This window comes from Eublepharis macularius, chromosome 16 (genome assembly GCF_028583425.1).
Source record: "Eublepharis macularius isolate TG4126 chromosome 16, MPM_Emac_v1.0, whole genome shotgun sequence".
In the NCBI taxonomy this organism is placed as follows: Eukaryota; Metazoa; Chordata; class Lepidosauria; order Squamata; family Eublepharidae; genus Eublepharis; species Eublepharis macularius.
The window spans coordinates 19049066-19067113 of NC_072805.1; the positions used below are offsets into that span (position 1 = coordinate 19049066).

Consider the following 18048-nt stretch of genomic DNA (forward strand, 5'->3'; position numbering starts at 1 on the left):
AGGTGGAGAGGGGAGTAGATGCAACAAGTGGCTTCTGATAATCAGATCAGTTTGCTTCTGATAATGAAATCAAGTTACTTCTGATAATGAGATAACCATTCATAGTCCCTATTCAATCCAAGCCTGACTTGAGTCAAATTTACATATGAATTCCAATTCAGCAGCTTCCTGTTGGATTTTGTTTTTAAAATGTTTCTGTTGAACTACAGTGACCTTTAAGTCCTTGATGGAATGTCCTGGTAGATTGAAATGTTCTCCCACTGGTTTCTGGATGTTGCCATTTTTAATGTCAGATTTGTGTCCATTTATTCTTTTGCACAGAGGTTGGCTGGTTTGTCCAATGTACAAAGCAGATGGACATTGTTGGCACATGAGGACATATATCACATTGGAGGATGAGCAGCTGTAAGAGCCAGAGACAGTGTGGTTGACGCCATTGGGTCCTGTAATTGTATTTCTTGGGTAGATATGAGGGCAGAGCTGGCATCTGGGTCTGGTACCTGTGTTATATCTGACCAGTTTCTTCTTACCCTCCATGCACCTGATGAAGAGAACTGTAATTCTCGAAAGCTTATGCTACAGTAAAGTTGGTTAGTCTTAAAGGTGCTACTGGACTCTTTTCTATTTTGCTACTACAGATAATAAAAGCTTCTTTCCCAGGAACATAATGCAGATGTTCTAAAGTGCCTTGGGCTGAAAAGATCCCAGGAAATCCTCACAGAATTCTTGAGGTGCTGTGATAGCAAGCAAGCAACTCAACACACCAAACACAAAGAGTCAAAAGGCACAGCGTTGTGCTCTCGTAGAAGCAGAGCCACCCAAGGACATCTCATGCTGAGTTGTCATTAAATTTGAATGAGGCAAGTGGGTATGTGATGGGAGACCGTAAGCGACTCAGCAGATCCAGGACTGAGCGCTCCAGTGAAACGCAACACCCCGTTTCTCACCTCTGACCGCAGCTCGGCCAATTTCTTGTCCATACTTGATCGAGCTCCCAGTTCATCTTCCAGATCTTCTGAGATGCGCCCTAGCTCGTCCTGGTGGATTTCCTTAAGAATGTTCAGCTGCAGCAAGAAAAAAAAAATAAGCTAGATATTCTCTGCTGCAAAGTAAGTCACACACCAGTGCTTTAAAATCTTAACTGGGCAGAAGGCAGGTCCCCTGGCACATCTGGATTTGGTGAGTGCAGAAGGCTGTGCCGATAGGGAATTCTCCTATGGTTAAATGGCCCGTGAAGGACTCCACCTTGTTCTCAGATGCAAATGTTTCACCACAGTTTAAAACTATTTAAAAGGGGAAAGGATAAGCTGCTTTAAAATGTAGTTTTGTATAAATCTGAGCATGGGGGGGCACCTTCTCAAAAATGCTGAATCAAGATAAAAATGACAGTGGAAATGTCATTGCCGGTTGATTTTAAGAACATATTTAAGCACATAAAGGTATTAAAGTGCATAAAGTTATTAGATTTTTCCTTCATTTGCCATCCTCATGCTGACTTAAGAACTGGGTCTAATATTGGAAATTGCAGGGGTGAGGAGAGATATAATTAATGCTTAAAATTGTTTTACTGTAAACCACTTCGAACAGTGTGGAAAAGCAGTATAGAAATGGAATAAATAACTAAGCATCGGGCCATCTCTGAATGATGGCTGGCCCATCCCCCCCGCCCTCACCCACAGGGCATTGATTCCCACCTTTAAGCCTAACATCCTAGCTATGACACCACATCGTTCACTGGTAGCAGACAGTAGAACTAGTAAAGTCTTGGAGGATCGGGAACACTCCTGTTTAACTGCCATCTCCAAAGCTCAGACAAGGCTAGCCTGGACAGTTTTCCCAAGCAAGGTAGTGACCGTATGTGATTGAGCTGTAGGATCATTGGTCTGCTACCACAGTAAAAGAGGTAAAGGTAAAGGTACTCCCCTATGCAAGCACTGAGTCATTACTGACCCATGGGGGGTCATCGCATCACGATGTTTTCTTGGCAGATTTTTTACAGGGTGGTTTGCCATTGCCTTCTCCAGTCATCTACACTATACCCCCAGGAAACTGGATACTCATTTTACCGACCTTGGAAGGATGGAAGGCTGAGTCAATCTTGAGCCGGCTACCTGAACCCAGCTTCCGCTGGGATCGAACTCAGGTCGTGAGCAGAGCTTGGACTGCAGTACTGCAGCTTACCACTCTGCGCCACAGTGCCCTTTTTAAAAAAAATGCTAGGACATCCCACACAGTCTGGAGAGCCCTTGGCTGCAAGGCCGAGAGGCTGCCCACCTGCTTCAACACTTCCTGCTTGTTCTTGTTCAGCTCCTCGAATTTGATCTTCCACTGGCTCAGTTCACCTTCCAGTTTCTCAATGTTCTTGCTGAGGGACAGCTTATCCCTAGAAGAGAGAAGAGAAATGCTCAGAGCCGTACTGCTGGGCTCCAGACCTTTACGGCCTCCCCTGATGGAAAACTTTGCTTTACTGCAAAGGCTCAAGATGCCCCTCCCATCACATGAACAGACAGGAAGTGATGTCACTGGCGGCACCAGACAGGAAGTGACACCACAAGCAGCACTCACTCCCGCTCCTTGAGCAGCACTTTTTGAGACTCATCCAGACGCAGCTTCAGGGCGGTGATTTTGGTGGCGTCTTCCTCAATGACCGAGACGTCCTCCCACAACAGTCGGTTCCTCTCTTGGCGGGTGAAAGAGGAGCGGACGCTGACCGAGCTCCGCTGGTCCCAGCACTCGGAGCCTTCCTGTTTACTTTTTAGAAGGTTCTCCATCAATTCAAACTCCTGCAAGGACTACAAATAATGTGGGAAAGGAGGGCAGGGAAAGAAGGAAGGAAGATGTGAAACGGTCACAGAAAAATCGGGCTTCAAGAACCTACTCAAGAATTTGCGAGCACTCTGTGCTAAGCACCTCTAAAAATCTGCCTGGGATGTGAGGTCACTAATGTGGCCCTGCTGAGAGAATCTTCAGTGTGGGAAGCTAGGTTGGCACATCTCTAGGAAAGAACACCTTTCCTAGTGTTGTGGAACCTTACAAGAGTGGCTTGTTCCAGAGGACCTTTGAAAACCGCTTCCTTCCTGCTGGGTTGTTTTTAACGTTCTCTTTGACAGCTTATCTTGCATTTTCTATTTTATTTTTTACTTTTTATAAAAAATTGTCCTAGGCATTATTTGTTTCATGAATCAGAAATTTGGAAAGTTGGGTTTATTTTATTGTTACAAGGCACAAGGGATGTTGCCTGGAATAAAAAGGTAGAAATCCTGATAACAGCAACAACAATTAAAAAAATCCAGGCGTTGTGCCACTGCTGAGCCTATGAACCTGCTCTCTACCAAGTCAGATTGTTAGTCTATCTAGCTCGGCATGATATAGGGATAGATTTTTTTCCCAGTCTGGCTATCTAATGTCCTTTAATATGCTCAACCAGTGGCAGTTCCCTCAATCTGCTTTGGAAAAGCTCGCAGTGGTGGGTAGGGTCAAGCAACTGGATATACATTTGATAGTTACCAGACAGCCATGCACACCTCAAAATGCTCCAGGAGCTATAGGAATTGGACATAACTTCAGCCAGGGACGATGTGTTTGCAAGAATGAAGCATATTGACGGAGCAATCTGGAGGGCAGGGTATACGGCTGCCTTCTTGTGTTTCTGTAACACAACCCACTGGGAAATCTCTCTTTCACACATCCCACCCAAATTTACTGGACTAGTGCTTGGGTCTGCTCAAGAGTTCGAAGCACAACCAAATGATACCCGCTTTCCATTGATTAACAAACAGAGACAATCCTACCATGCTAGGTTCCTCCATGGGCAGCACAAAAGACACGATCCATCGGGAAGCCCTCTTGGGCAAGCTTCATCTGAACTGAATGAGAGTTACAGTAAACTGCTCTTGAGCAACTTCCATTCATTTCTATGAAGCGTCCTGTGGTGGCGAAGATCCTGGGTCAGCCAGGGAGGGGGTGTCCGCTGCAGAGGTGGGAGCTGGTGACCATCATCCAGCTGGGCAGGCTGGTATTCCCAACCCCCCCGGAAGATCAAGCACCACCCGTCCCATCTTGAGTGCTGGTGGGGAGAGTCTGGCTGTACACGAGTCGTCTGGGGCGTGGCTGGATAGCCTACACCACGATGATGGGAGGGGAAGGTATCCCACTTGGCCTATGGCACAGTCCAGGCACACAAAGTGGTGAGGGCCAGCTGAAGGAGCCTGGGGGTGGCCCTAGCCAAAGGAAGGAGGGGGAGTGACGTCACTTCTGGTTTCTCTTTTTAAAAAATAAAAATTTATATAAAGATTTTGTTTAAAAAGAAAAGATATAACAATAGAAAATGCATAAAAACATACAAGCACTACATTTGAAATTAGATTAAGCTTATAGAAGGATATATTCAGAATACATAACAGCACAACTTAATTGTATTATAGCTCTCAGGGTTCATTTCAAGGGGGAATGCACAGGAACGCAGTTCCGGCAGTTCCCCAAAGAGGTCACATGTCAGGTGGCCCCACCCACCTGACTCTTGGCCATTTGGGGCCCGTTTTGGCCCTCTGACAGGTGGTGGATCACTCTCCCGCTCATCAGCAGCCCAATCCTGACCATTTTGGGCCCCTTTCGGTCATTTTCAGCCCTTTTTGCCATTTTGGGCCCAATTTTGGCCCTGAATGGCCAGGATTGGGTCCAAAACAGCCAGAATAGGTGATGCCAGGGGGTGTGGCATATGCAAATCAGTTATACCAATGACACACTTCCGGTGATGGCAAGAGGCGTGGCATATGCTAGTGAGTTATGCTAATGAGTTCCTCCAGCTCTTTTTCTACGAAATGACCCCTGATAGCTCTCATTCCCTCTCCTTAGTCACTTACTTATACCCAGACTTTAATATCAACTATTTTAATTAATCATTTCTCCTGTGTTTTATCTTTTTATCTTTGTATTGAATTACATTAATTTATCTTAATTTTAGCCTAAGTAATCAAAAAAAATCTTTCCATTTCCCCCCAAAATTCAACTGTTGGTCTATTATGCACATAAATAGTTAATTTGGCCATTGATGCGTATTCGTAGATCTTATCTATCCACATCTGGTTTCTCAAGGTGTGGCACAAAACAGTGTAGCAAGACGGGGCTGAAGCAAAGGAACCTGTAGAAAACAGGTCATGGTTCATTCTGGTTCTACCGGGGCAGGCTCTTCGGACGGCAAGGAATCCCTCTCAGACCCGGAGATCTCCTAGCTACAGGCCCCTCTGAACACTCCACAGGCAGACCCCAGCAACCAAGTCTGAACTCCATCTCCAGAGAGCCAACACACCAGGAACCACCTGAGGCGCCCGGCACCCCATCAGCTCCTCCTGATGACCTGGAACCACCTGAGGCGCCCTGCCAGGTCCTGCGCTGACAGTCTTCTCCACAGCACCAGGATCAGAGAGCCAAGCTATAAGTGATGCCTGACACAGGTTGGACACTTGTCAGCTTCCCTCAAGTTTTGATGGGAAATGTAGGCGTCCTGGTTTTACAGCTTGGCTCTCCATTACAGCTGCAAGACCAGGATGCCTACATTTCCCATCAAAACTTGAGGGAAGCTGACAAGTGTCCAACCTGTGTCAGGTGTCACTTGTAGCTTAGCTCAGAGGTGAAGAGGAACACAATGAAGAAACATACAACAAGTAGACCAAGCTTTGCTATCACTGTCTGAAGAAGTGAGCTGTGACTCACAGAAGCTCCTACCCTACCACAAATGTTGTTAGTCTTACAGGCGCTACTAGATTCTTGCTCTTTCCTACTGCTACAGACAGACTAACACGGCTACCCATCTTGATGTATCTGTGTGTATATGCTATGTGTGTGGGTATACACACATACAAAAAAACCCCAATGCATGTCAGAAATTAGCAGTTACTACTTTTCTTGCTAATTCTGACAATCAACAATAATAGGATTGTCTAAATGTTAACCATCTCCAACTTCGAACTATTTTCAGAAACACATATGAAAATATTAAAAGGTGCTATTACTCGTCAAGCTCACTACAAGGAGCTGTCGTTTGAGCAGCTGTGAAGTCACAGAATATTCATGAACATCCTAACAAAGAAGGAAAAATTGGGGAGGAAAAAAACAGAGCAGCTGCTCTAATGAAATTGGACAATTTGGCTGGGCCGAAAGAACCTACAAAGGGCTCAGGGAGGAGAGGTAGTATGTTGTCAGGATTGGGGTGTGTCCACACGGATACAAGGAGCAAAGAGAAGGGGAGAGGAATATTTCACAGTTGGCCTAAGGACAGGTAGGTTCCTGAACAGTTGCTGGGCAGGAGTGTGGAGACAGCCGAGTTTCACACTCCTGCATATGTAACAAAAGGCAAGACCCAGCTAAATTGCACAGAAACAAGAGAGGGGGGAAAAAACCCGCCAAGTCAAACGCGTATCCAAAATTTACTAGAACAATTTAAAGTGGCAAGTGCTCAATTTCTCATGTGCAACAACAATTCATAGTCAAATACATATTGTGTAATTAACTCCACAGGTACCTTGGAGTTTCACGCTCTGGCTTAAGGCAGATCTTTGTACACAGGTCTCTAGGATAAATATAATGGGAGGGTGAATTGGTCGGCCCTTTAACGCCGATTACAGCTCTGAACCCCCAGAGCTATAACACTCTCGGATCCTACAGCCGATGCAATGTGCAGCAATTCATCCCAGGGTGCAAGCAGGAGGGGGGAATCTAGCAAACCATTAGCTACTTGGAGAACAATGAAGGAGGTTTTTTATTTTTTTTGTGTGTGTGTGGACACTCTATATTCTGCAAATGTAAAATTATCATCTCCACGATCAGCTCCTAGAGGCCTTTGCTTTCGAGGCCAAGCAATTTTCTTTTTATGTCTACCAGCTGGCTCTTTATGGCAGGAAGGAGGCCCCTCCCCGCATTTTTCTCACAATGCAACTGTCTCATTACTTGGTATTCCGCTCCTCCCAGAAACAAATTGACACTGCATGTTATTTCAGGGGCATTATCGCAGGCTCATCTTTCTTCCTCAAATATTTAAAGGGGTTTTGTGTGAGTGTGTGTGTGTGTTTTAATTGGCAGAAAGACATCCAAGACAAGCAGCTTAAGACACAGAAAGCGACGCTGTCATTCTGGATGACAAGAAATCACAACTCCCCTTTTGCTGGCCCTGTGTGAACAGGCAGGGGTTTCAGAAAACGTGAGCAGCAAAATGTTTTGCTTTGGCAACTTCTATCTCGATAAGCTAAGAGACAGAACAGTTATAGTATTTTGGTCCTCAGAGGTTGGTATCGGTTGCCGTGAATGAAACGAAGCAAACTGACAAATGAAATCAGAGCGGCTACTTATCCTGGCTGGCCCCTGGAGACCTCTGTCATCCATTGAAGAGGGTTGTCAAATTTTCCTGACCCGGCACTTAGGTTTTTCACAACAGACTTGAAGGCAGACATTATGCCCCAGGAAACTTTTCTGGCACAGGGATAAACTACAGTCTCTCTACAGGAGACTTCTTACACGAGGACAATCAAGTGAAGGGAGATGCAATGTTAGCCAGGAGGCGTAGTTTAAAAGCCGAAGGCGCGGTCGATTTCCCCTCTCCACAGCAGGGTAGTTTGAAAAGACAGAGCCCAATGGCTCCTCGAAGGATTTGTTAATGTCATCTAATTAACAAACCCTCTGAGGAGCATCTCTGTAGGCTGTCTTTTTAAATGACCCTCCTGTAGAGAGGGGAAATTGACAGAGCCTTCCATCCTGCCTTTGTAAACTACATGTCCCAGCTGACATTGCGTCTTCACTTGAGCATCCTCGTGTAAGAAGTATCGTGTAGAGAGACTCCTAGAGGGCAAAGCTTCACCTGACTAATGTCTGCCTTCAGGGCTGTTGTTAAAAGGTTCAGAAGCACAGCTCAGCATGAACCGAGTCCGTACACTGGTCTATCAAGTACCGTATTGACTACTCTGACGGGCAGCAGTTCTCTAGGGTCTCGGAGGTCTTTCACATCACTGCCGTCCGGATCCTTTTACCAGATGTCGGGGACGGAGCCTGATGCTCCGCCACTGCCCCCTGGCCCCTTATTTAAGCTGCCTTATGCAGAGTCAGACCATCGGTCTATTGAAGTCCCTATGATCTATTCTGTCAGTGGGTCTCCAGTGTCTCAGTTCGAGGTTCTTCCCATTACGAACAATATGATCATGTCAACTGGAGGTGCTGGGACTGAACCCGGGACCTTGTGTAAGCAAAGCAGACTCTCTTCCGCCGAGCTACAGCAAGAGATTTGCCTTCGAGGAAGCAGTGGGCAGCTCTCACCAGCAGCCTGCCATCACATCAGGGCTGCTAAGCAATGCTCTATATTTCCCAATTTCTCTGGAACATGAAAAAACGGGCAGTGAAGATGATGAGATACCAGGAGGATGATCAAAATCTAAGAAGTGTCCCCGGGAGATGCAAGCCAGGCCGTGCCCAAGGAACCCTTGTTTAGGATCTAGGAAGGCTTGCAGTCTTTACAGTCAGAGTACTACATAAAAACATTAAGAGGTCTTTTTCCACTATAGAAAAGCATTTAAAAGGTCTCTGCTGCTATATAAAAACATTTAAGACATCTCTGGTTTTCTTTGGTGTTCTGAAATAAAGAGGAACCTGACTTCTTCTGTGGAAATGATATGGAAGTGTTTGGCAACTGAATGTTGAACTGCCAGTTCAAGTATTGGAAAGGCTGCCAGGGCTGTGTGTCTTTTGTGAAAAACACCAGTGCCAAGCATGGGAACCACTGGATCACAATGTTCATTTTTAATGAACAAACAAATCACAAGTTACTGGTTCTCATGACTGTGGAAATAAGTTTGAAAGCATATGAGCGATGGATCCTAAGCAGCAACAAATTTCTTTGGTCAGGTGAGCCTGATCTCATCAGATCTCAGAAGCTAAGCAGGGTCGGCCTTGGTTAGTACTTGGATGGGAGACCTCCAACGAAGACCAGGGTTGCAGAGGCAGGCAATGGCAAAGCACCTCGGATAGTCTCTTGCCATGAAAATCTTCCCATGGGTCACCATAAGTCAGCTATGACTTGACGGCACTCTCCGCCACCATTTTATTTTGATAAGTTTTTCAGATTGCAGATTTTGGTCTTGCTTGGTACACAGTGACCTTTACGAACCCATGCTACAGTAACCTTGAGCCTGGACTACCATAACACACACTATATGGGGTTGCCCTTAGGGGCAACATGGAAGCTACAATTAGTATAGAATGCAGCAGATAGATTATTGATGGGGTTTAAGCAGGGGTCATTTTGTAGAAAAAGAGCTGGAGGAACTCATTAGCATAACTCATTAGCATAACTCATTAGCATATGTCATGCCTCTTGCCATCACCAGAAGTGTGTCATTAATATAACTGATTTGCGTATGCCACACCCCCTGACATCACCTATCCTGGCTGCTTTGGACCCAATCCTGGCCATTCAGGGCCGAAATTGGGCCCAAAATGGCAAAAGAGGGCTTAAAATGGCTGAAAAGGGGCCCAAAATGGCCAGGATCAGGCCGCTGATGAGCAGGAGAGTGATCCACCACCCGTCAGAGGCCCAATCCAGGCCGTTTTGGCCCCAATCCAGGCCGAATCGGGCCTAAAATGGCCGAGAGTCAGGTGGGTGGGGCCACCTGACATGTGACCTCTTTGCTGAACTGCCGGAACTGCGTTCCTGTGCGTTCCCCCTCGAAACGAGCCCCGAGTTTAAGCATTTTGAACATGTGACCCCCTACACTGATCACTGTATTGGCTGCCAATTTCCTTCCATACTCAGTTCAAGGTTCAGGGTCCTCCCATAGGTACCCAAGAGACAGCTCTGATCGCCAAACGAAGAACTGCCAATAGGGTGGTGAGAACGGTTTCTGCTTTCTTGTTTATGGTCTTGTTTATGGAACAGGAAGGACTCAACCTTGCACAGATTTCAGAGGCGCTGAAAAGCAGAGCTTTCTAACATGTTTTGGGTGGCTGGTGAGTGAAGATTAAGATGGGCTAACGGGATCCTTTGCCCTAACCTGGATGGCACAGACTAGCCTGACCTGGTCACATACAGGCAGCTTAGCAGGCTGGGCGGCCACCAAAGGAAGCCCAGGGTTGCCACAAAGAGGCAGGCCTTGGCAAACCACGTGTTCGTCACTTGCCTTGAAAACTACTTGAGGGGCTGCGACTTGACAGCATCTGACACACACAAATGACCTGCTCTCCTGTCGTTATTTATAGCGTATTTTTGTAAAAGGAGATTTTAGCTGGTTTGAATGACATAAGCTGCTTTGAGTCCTGTTGATCGGGAGAAAAGCGGGATTATCAATACTTGATACAAATAAATCCTGTCAGGCTCTCTGCCCGTCCGTCCCTCCTCCGCTTACCTTGTTTTTCGACAGCTTCTCAGACCCCACATCTCTCACAGGCTCCTGCTCTGGAGAGACCTCCTCGCTCTCCTTTTCCGAGGCAACGCGGTTATCCAGTTCCTTCTCCCCCTCGCTTTCCCCTTTCAGCCGGGCCAGTTCTTTGCCCAGTTGCTCGTTTTCGTTAAGAATTTCCTGCCTCTCCCGCTTGAGGCTGGTCAGCTCCTTGGTCAAGGTCTCCAGCTTCTGGCGCAAGTGGCGCACGTCCTCCCGGGCCTTGTTCCGCTCGGCACGCACCTTGCTCCATTTTTCCCTCCAGTTGGCAGTACAGTCCGACCACCACCGCATCGTCTTCTCCATCTGGGCCGCTCTGGCTCGGGCCTCCTCGAGCTCACGCAAGCGCAGTTCCTCACGACTTTCCCAGTCGCCGTCAAGGCAACTGGCACCCAGTAAGGGAAGCTGAGGTGGCCCCGGGGAGGGGGTGCCACTTTTGGGGGTGGGGGGCATGGAATCAGAGAGGCTCATCCTCTCGGGCTGCGGGCTGCCCAAGATGTTGAGGAGACTGCTCTTAGAAAGCTGAGGTGACTCGGCCAGCCGAGAACTCTGACTCATTTTTCTTCCAGGTCAAGTTCTTGGATAACAGCAACCGCAGTCAAATTGCTCATCAACAGGCATTTGGTGAGGAATCTAAAGCCGCCATTTGCTCTTCAGTAAGAACAGCTTTTTAAAAAATTACACGGAATCCTTTAAGCCTCACAGGCCTTGCGGCCTTCCCTTTCCAAAATCCATGTCAGGAAAAAAAATAGGGAGCTGAGAATCAGGGTGTCCAACAACCCCCAAAAGCAAGCAAAGAAGGCAATCCAGGGGAAGTGACTTTCTTTGTCTCTGAGTGTGCGTCTTAGCGAGTCAAGTTTCACACAACCGTGGAATCCAGAGGATGCAGAGGCCTAAATAAGGAGGGGGAATATGTCACTTAAAAACATTCCATTTACCTTTGATTGCTAGAATTCTTTTCTGAATGAGGGGGTATTACAACTCGACCCTCTGTGGCTGAAATTTCGACCGCACCCAAGAATATGAGTATACGAAGCTGCCTTGTTCCAAACCACATTAGACCACCAAGGTTATTATAGTCTACATCTCCTGATCTCAGGAAGAACGATTTCCCCTATCATCTGGTTCCCATGACCATGTTTAAACACTAATGTCAGGAATCAGGGCTTTTTTTCTGGGAAAAGAGGTGGTGGAACTCAGTGGAGGAACTCAAGACCGCACAATGATGTCACTTTGGGTCCGCTGGAACAAGGGGGGCGTTTTTTAAAGTTTAAATTGCCCTTGGCGAAAATGGTCACATGGCCGGTGGTGGTGGCCCCTCTGTCTGGAGATAAGGGGGCGGGGCCACCGGCCATGTGACCATTTTTAAGAGGTTCTGGAACTCCGTTCAACAGCGTTCCTGCTAAAAAAAAGCCCTGCCATGAATTAAACTTGGGACCTTCTGCATACAAAGCTGATCCTCTGCTGCTCAGCCACAGCCACTACGCTATACGAGTGGACTTGGCTGAATTTCATTGAAATGAAATACAAGAATATGGCTGTCATGTGATAGCCTTGATTTTAGTTTTCCCCGTTCCCTTCCATAATGAAGGGTGGTGAATGGGGGCTGGGGAGAAGAATGGGGGCCACGGAGAAAACTGGAACTCTCATTCCTTTCCTCCCATTAAACTTGACAGGCATTGAGCAAAATAAAAATTAAACCAGTTTCCGCAGCTCAGGTGACGTGGGCAGTGTACTTCTGCTGCAGGGTATCCTCCTGTCCTCTAGAGGGCGTGTGCACACAGCTGTTTTCCTTTCTCCCATAGAAGTGAGTGGGTTTGATTTGCACGAAAGAAAATAAGAGTTGCAATTGGACATAGGGTTGAGACACTGGACCTCCAACAGGGCTGGGTTTGGGGAAATCTGGTTCAGCCACGTCACTTTGGCTGTGACCTTGATTGCAGCTCTCTCATGAAATGAGGCAGGTCAAGAACTAAGGTCTCTAGGACCCGGAGGGGGGGGGGTCAAACGGGGGTAGGGATGGTGGGCAGAGGCTGATCTACTATGAAACTAATGAAGCTTAAGCAACTTTTTTATTAATGAGTGGATTTTTTCAACAAAATTGATGGATTTTTTTAAAGTGTTTGTTATTAAAATAAGGCTATTTTAGCGACAGAATCATAAGCCAATGGGTTGAAGTACTTAATAGTGACCTTAGAATATGCTCTAATACCCATTTCATATGGCCTCAAAATGTCCCTGTAATCGGTCAAATTTCCAAATTTTCCGAGGGTTTTTTGCAGCACCCGAACTGCCAGCTGTATGGGTTTGCTGATCTCGCCAGAATCTATTCATAACCTTCATTTTGGCAGCTGGATCCTTGAATCTTTCATTGGTGCACAGCTTAATAGTTCTACAGCTCAGCCCTTAGCCAATCAGAAACATAAACACACATCTGAATTCTCAGTTCAGGCTGCACTAGTCTCGCTTGTGCATTTTAACACCAAAGTGATTTCGACATGTGAGATAACCCAGTACAGCAATTTTAATCAAAATCTGAGATGAAGTGATTACATTTTTAAAAAATTTATGGTGCTCTGCCATGGAAAAACCCCATCGAATAAGATAACAGCAGTTACACAGACCTCGTTGCTGGTGGGAAGGGGCTCGCTGTATGGCCCTTTTTCAAGGGCTCCACTCCACCACCCCGTTCTCTGCCTTTTGGGCCTCGAGGTCCTTGCAAGGGCAGCAAGGCCCTTGTTGTCCTATTGCTGCTGGTTGAGAAGGGGCCCCATAACAGTTCAAGCTTCAGGGTCCCAAAAATGTAGGTCCGCCACTGATGGTAGGGCATGGAGAAGTCGCATGGGGTGTGAACGTACCTTGTGCATGCTCCAGAGCACATGGGAGCCCGCTTTGCCCCCAGCGCCATGTTCCCACTCCTTTCTTCCCCCTGCCGGCCAGGTGACAGGTGGTGAGGGGGGGGGGCAGAGACTGTGGGCAGGGCACCCCCCCACCCCCTCTTGGGGAATAGCAAGCCTATCAAGAACGTCTGATGGAAACAGAGTTGACAGAGACAGTGGCTGATGACCCAGTAGGAGACTGTCAGTCTACATCCAGCTGGGGGAAAGCACCAGCAATTCTGGATAACTATCCCTTATAGCCCAATGTGAAAGCATCCCCATCTCTCTGATGTGGTAACACCTTTGGACGAGACCAGGGAATTGGGTAATCTACCTCGGAAAGTAGGTGGGCTAGATGTGGTGCTGTCCCTTTGTCTTTTGTGTGTGTACTCTTCTGCATGTAGTGGCAGGTGCCTACAATATACTCACCCGCCAGCTTCTGCACTGGCACCAGAGAGAAGAAGCTGTAAGTTCATTTTAGCTAGTATTTTTTTCTTTGTTCCTTTATTTTCCTTAGCCAGTATCCTTTAATCTGGTACCTTTATGAACTAAAGGAAGTTATTTAGTTAAGGATTATCGCCTTGATTCCTCTAGCATGCCCTGATTACTTGGGAGCAGGAGTACTGCTGGCAGCTGCCCTGGTACAAGGGGAAGTTCTTAAGTACGGGGAAGGGGGCAAATATCCAGGGGTGGTGGCATGCTACACAGAGAGACTCCAGTGCCTACCTCACAGGGACGTTGGAGAGAACAGAGCACAAGCTTCCCAACCTCCGGGTGGGGCTGCATACCCGTGTGAGGGAGGATAACCCTGGGGTGCCGTGGAAGGGCTGAAGAAGCTGATTTACAAATTACAAATCTGTGGCTCCCATTTACATCTACTGGAGAAAGTAAATGGCTGCAGCCCGGATCCTGGCCTGAGCATCTGGGGTAGAAGGAGGGGAAGAGTTTCCCCCCACCCACATTTGATTTATTGATGTCATCAATCTTTGTAACATTTTACAGGTCTTTGCCCTGAGGTCACAGTCTAAAATTCCATAAAGGTTGGAGAGTACAGAAGGAGCGAAGGGCTATGGAGGCAACACAGCATGTTCAGATGAAACGCACATACTTAGTCCTCCTCAGATTCAGTTTCCACTATGGTTGCCAGTCCCCCAGAGTGGCTGGGCAAGTCACTGCTTCAGATCTCATTTCCTGCCACCATTCTGAGCTGCAGTAGGATTTTAAAATGGCCATTGTGCCTATGGTGTAATATCACTTCCAGGAAAAGTACGGAAGTGATGTCACGCCTCTATAGAAATTGCAGGAATCTCCATGGTAAAACCATATTGTTTGGGGCAATTCCTAGAGTGGCATGATATCATTCTGGGGAAACCAACAACTGCCCCTCCCTGCCCCCCTCTCCAGTCTCATGCTGGTTGCCTTGATGGCCTAGCAATCCTTGTTTCCACTGAAGGAAGAAGGGCGGGCAGGTGACACCATGCAAGTATTCTGGGATGGAGGCGCAAACATATATTGTAACAAACAGCAGGGTCCATTAAGGGGAGCAGATCTAGGAATGGCTGAGGATGGTGAGCCGGAGGAGCAAAGTTCCCAGGCAGGAAACTCCATTATCCATTATGAAGACAAAGTGATAGAGGACGAGGAAAAGCAAGTTCAAGGAGGTTCACTGGGAATGAATCCTCTGAAAAGCCAACAACTTCACTTGGTCAGCACAGTTTTGCCTTTAAAAAAGAAATAGCCACAGAAGGATCCTTGGTATAAATTGTGTTATCTTTATCTTATTTTCTCCCAGCATGGTGCAGTGGTTAGAGTGTCAGATTAGGATCTGGGAGAACCAGGTTTGAATCTTCACTCTGCCTTGGAAGCTCGCTGGGAGACCTTGGGACAGTCACATACACTTAGCCTAATTTAACCTACCTCACAAGGTTGTTGTGAGGATAAAATGCAAGATGGCAGAATGATGTTGTAAGCCACTTTGGGTCCCCACTGAGATGAAAATAACTAACTAAATAGATAAAAATCTCAGCCGTCTTCTGAGGACTTAAAAAAAAAACCTTCACCACTCTTTCCTCATAAATCTTTCAGGGCCAAAGAGGGTTTTCTTTTCATAGATAAAACATTACAGTACATATTCCATCACCTATCAGAGAATCTCTCTTGATGAGGCCACCATTTCCTTAACCTTTAACCCTTGGTGAGATAGTTCAAAAAGGTGATCCCCTTAGGAGCTGGCTGAAAAAGAATCTTCAAATGGCAAATGCAAATTGGGCCTCATTTCAATTACTGTAAAAGATTTCATTTGGACTTTTGCAACAGAGTTCTGGAAATGGACCAGCAGGTTTCTCTAAAGAAGGGGCTGAAGACAGCCCCAGGATATGATGTGATAGTCATGTCATTTCTGACTCCTGCAAAACCGACTCCTGGAACTTGACCTGGAATTCATAGGAAGGAGATCAAAAAAACTGGAGGAAAAGGCTAGGAGGTTAAAATTTTTAGCATGGAGGAAACAAACAAACAAAGGGAAAGGGGTAATTATATGCAGGAGGATACAAATAGAGAGAAACACACACATGCAGGAATCGGAAACCACGAAGCACAGACTGAGGCCAGTGCCTGCCAAGGGGCTGTCATTAAACATGCCCACACAATTTCTACACTGGCCAAAAAGAAAACAGAGCGCTCCATCTTGGTTTATTGTTTAAAATGAGGCAGGAGGCAGTTGGAAGTCAGGCAGATAAGCCCAGAGGAAACTTTTGACTATTTTGCAGCATAAATGTTTGTTAAACAAGACGGCGAGCAAGTAGGGAGGAGTATTATGCATATATGCTAGCCTAAAGTTTTGAGCTAAACTACAAGAGATGAATTACACGGGGACACTCACGAGAAGGGAGTTGCAATGGGAAGGCTTTGTCAATTTCCCCTCTCTACAGAGCCAGCAAAGATGGTTCCTCAGAGGGTTTGCTAATTTCCTCCTCACTTTCTAGAAGGGGAGGTGAAACTGACAGAGCCTTCAAGAAGCCAAAGAGGAAATTAACAAATCCTCTGAGGATCCATCTTTGCTGGCTCTGCAGAGAGGGGAAATTGACAAAGCCCGGTCTCTTTTAAAACTCAGCTTCCCGGCTAACATTGCAACTCCCTTCACATGTGCATCCTCATGTAATTCCTCTCTTGTAGTTCAGCTTCATTATCATTATCAGTGCTGACCTGCATGCAGAAAATGAAGTCTGTGAAACACAGCCAGCCAAGGCTATGAATGAAGATTTTGCAAACCGACTGCAGAAAAAACTAACTTTGTAAAAATTAAAAGCCCAACATTTGGTGGTTCCCCCCTTCCCGCCCCCCAAATGAAGCAAATGAAGTCAAATGCAGCAGTAAAAAAAAATTAAAAATCAAAACTTCCAAAGTTCAGGCACCATTTTGGGTTGCCCTGAGAAGGTCAATGTACACCAAGGAGCTCACCTCAAGATCCAGTAAAGACCCTCAGAGGGGATTGGGGGAGGGGGGGAGTCATCAGGTGCAGGAGGGAGGAGACAAGGGGTGGTAAAAAAGGGGAATGGGATTTTCTTTTCCCAGCAATTCCTCATAAGTCCCTCACTTGTTGTCTATGAGCCACCCCCTACTCAGCAGAGCAGGTGTGATGCAACGGAATGTTCATGGATCATCCAACTTCTGAGGAGAAAAGAATGTTGACAAGCAGTGCAGGATTTTTTTTTAGGGAAGCGAATGTTCAGCTCACCCTGAGGAAAAATCTTCACATATGGAGAGAAGGACCTCTATACTCTTGGCAAGTTGGGAAAAAAGAGACAGTCCTGTTGGGAACAGAAGAATGTGGGAAAAGGCCTCGACAAGCCAGAACTGAAGAATGGTAGAGGCAGAAGCCTGAGAGAAAGAGGTGACAGAGGCTAGGAGACAGAAAAGGGACTATTTAAAAAATCTCATACAAGGTCTAGGGGCAAGAGGGATTCTGTGAAACTCTGGCGGAGTGAAGGAATGTGCATAGCCTGCCTGAAATATCACTTTTTCTGGATACAAAGGGAGATCATAGTTCTTAGCCCTGCCAAAATTCACAAGGTAGAAAGTTCAAGCTTTGGGAGACCCAAAGTTTTGACCGAAGATGTGAAATTTTAAAGTTCTGCCCTTTTTTTCAACTGGGCTTTGTTTTGTACTTTAAAAACCCTATTTTTATGTACCCCAACCCTTCAGGATGGGATAGGCTTCATGTGTAAAGATCCATTAATCCATGGCTTGGCTGGTTCCAGATCTCAGCATCTTGGCAATTGTGTGGGGCTTGACCCCCAACCCCCTGGACTCTTGAGCAGCGTAGCCATTTCTCACACAGTCTACATCCACTGGCTGTGCTTTGTTAGCTGGCTGAAGGTCATGCGAAAAACAGTCCCCGCTTTCCTCCCTCACTCACGAAGACAGTCTGGCATTTACGTCCACCCACAGAGGCCAAAAAGACATGGGAGCCTTTCCCAGACACGTCTTTCCCAGCCCAGATTCCTTAGCTGCTTTCCTCTTCTCCACCCCCCAACTAGAAGGCTCCTGCTCTTATGTCTGTAAGGCCACAATGTCTGGAGGCAAAAGCCGCCCTGAATGAGGGCGGGGGGGGGGGAGGCCTTCAAGTCTCAAGCGGTTGAGAGTGGGAACAAGATCGGTAGGATCTTCCCAATTCAAACCCAGCTGTGGCTTACCAACTGCCCACACTGATCATTTTCAGCTGTTCCCAGCTTTTTGGGGGCGGGGGGGGGGGG

At 46.7% G+C, this 18048-nt stretch overlaps 1 protein-coding gene across 1 annotated transcript in view; it reads right to left on the reverse strand.

Annotated features, from left to right (window-relative positions):
• CCDC102A (coiled-coil domain containing 102A) overlaps positions 1–18048 on the reverse strand; it is a 57557-nt gene that overhangs the window by 24463 nt on the left and 15046 nt on the right. Inside the window, exons 2-5 of the mRNA XM_055000139.1 lie at positions 10383–11308; positions 2566–2792; positions 2275–2383; positions 948–1064 (exon numbers count right to left, since the gene is read on the reverse strand). Of these exons, the coding sequence (XP_054856114.1) occupies positions 948–1064; positions 2275–2383; positions 2566–2792; positions 10383–10973 (1044 nt within the window). The 5' untranslated portion in view covers positions 10974–11308. The remainder of the gene's footprint in view (positions 1–947; positions 1065–2274; positions 2384–2565; positions 2793–10382; positions 11309–18048) is intronic.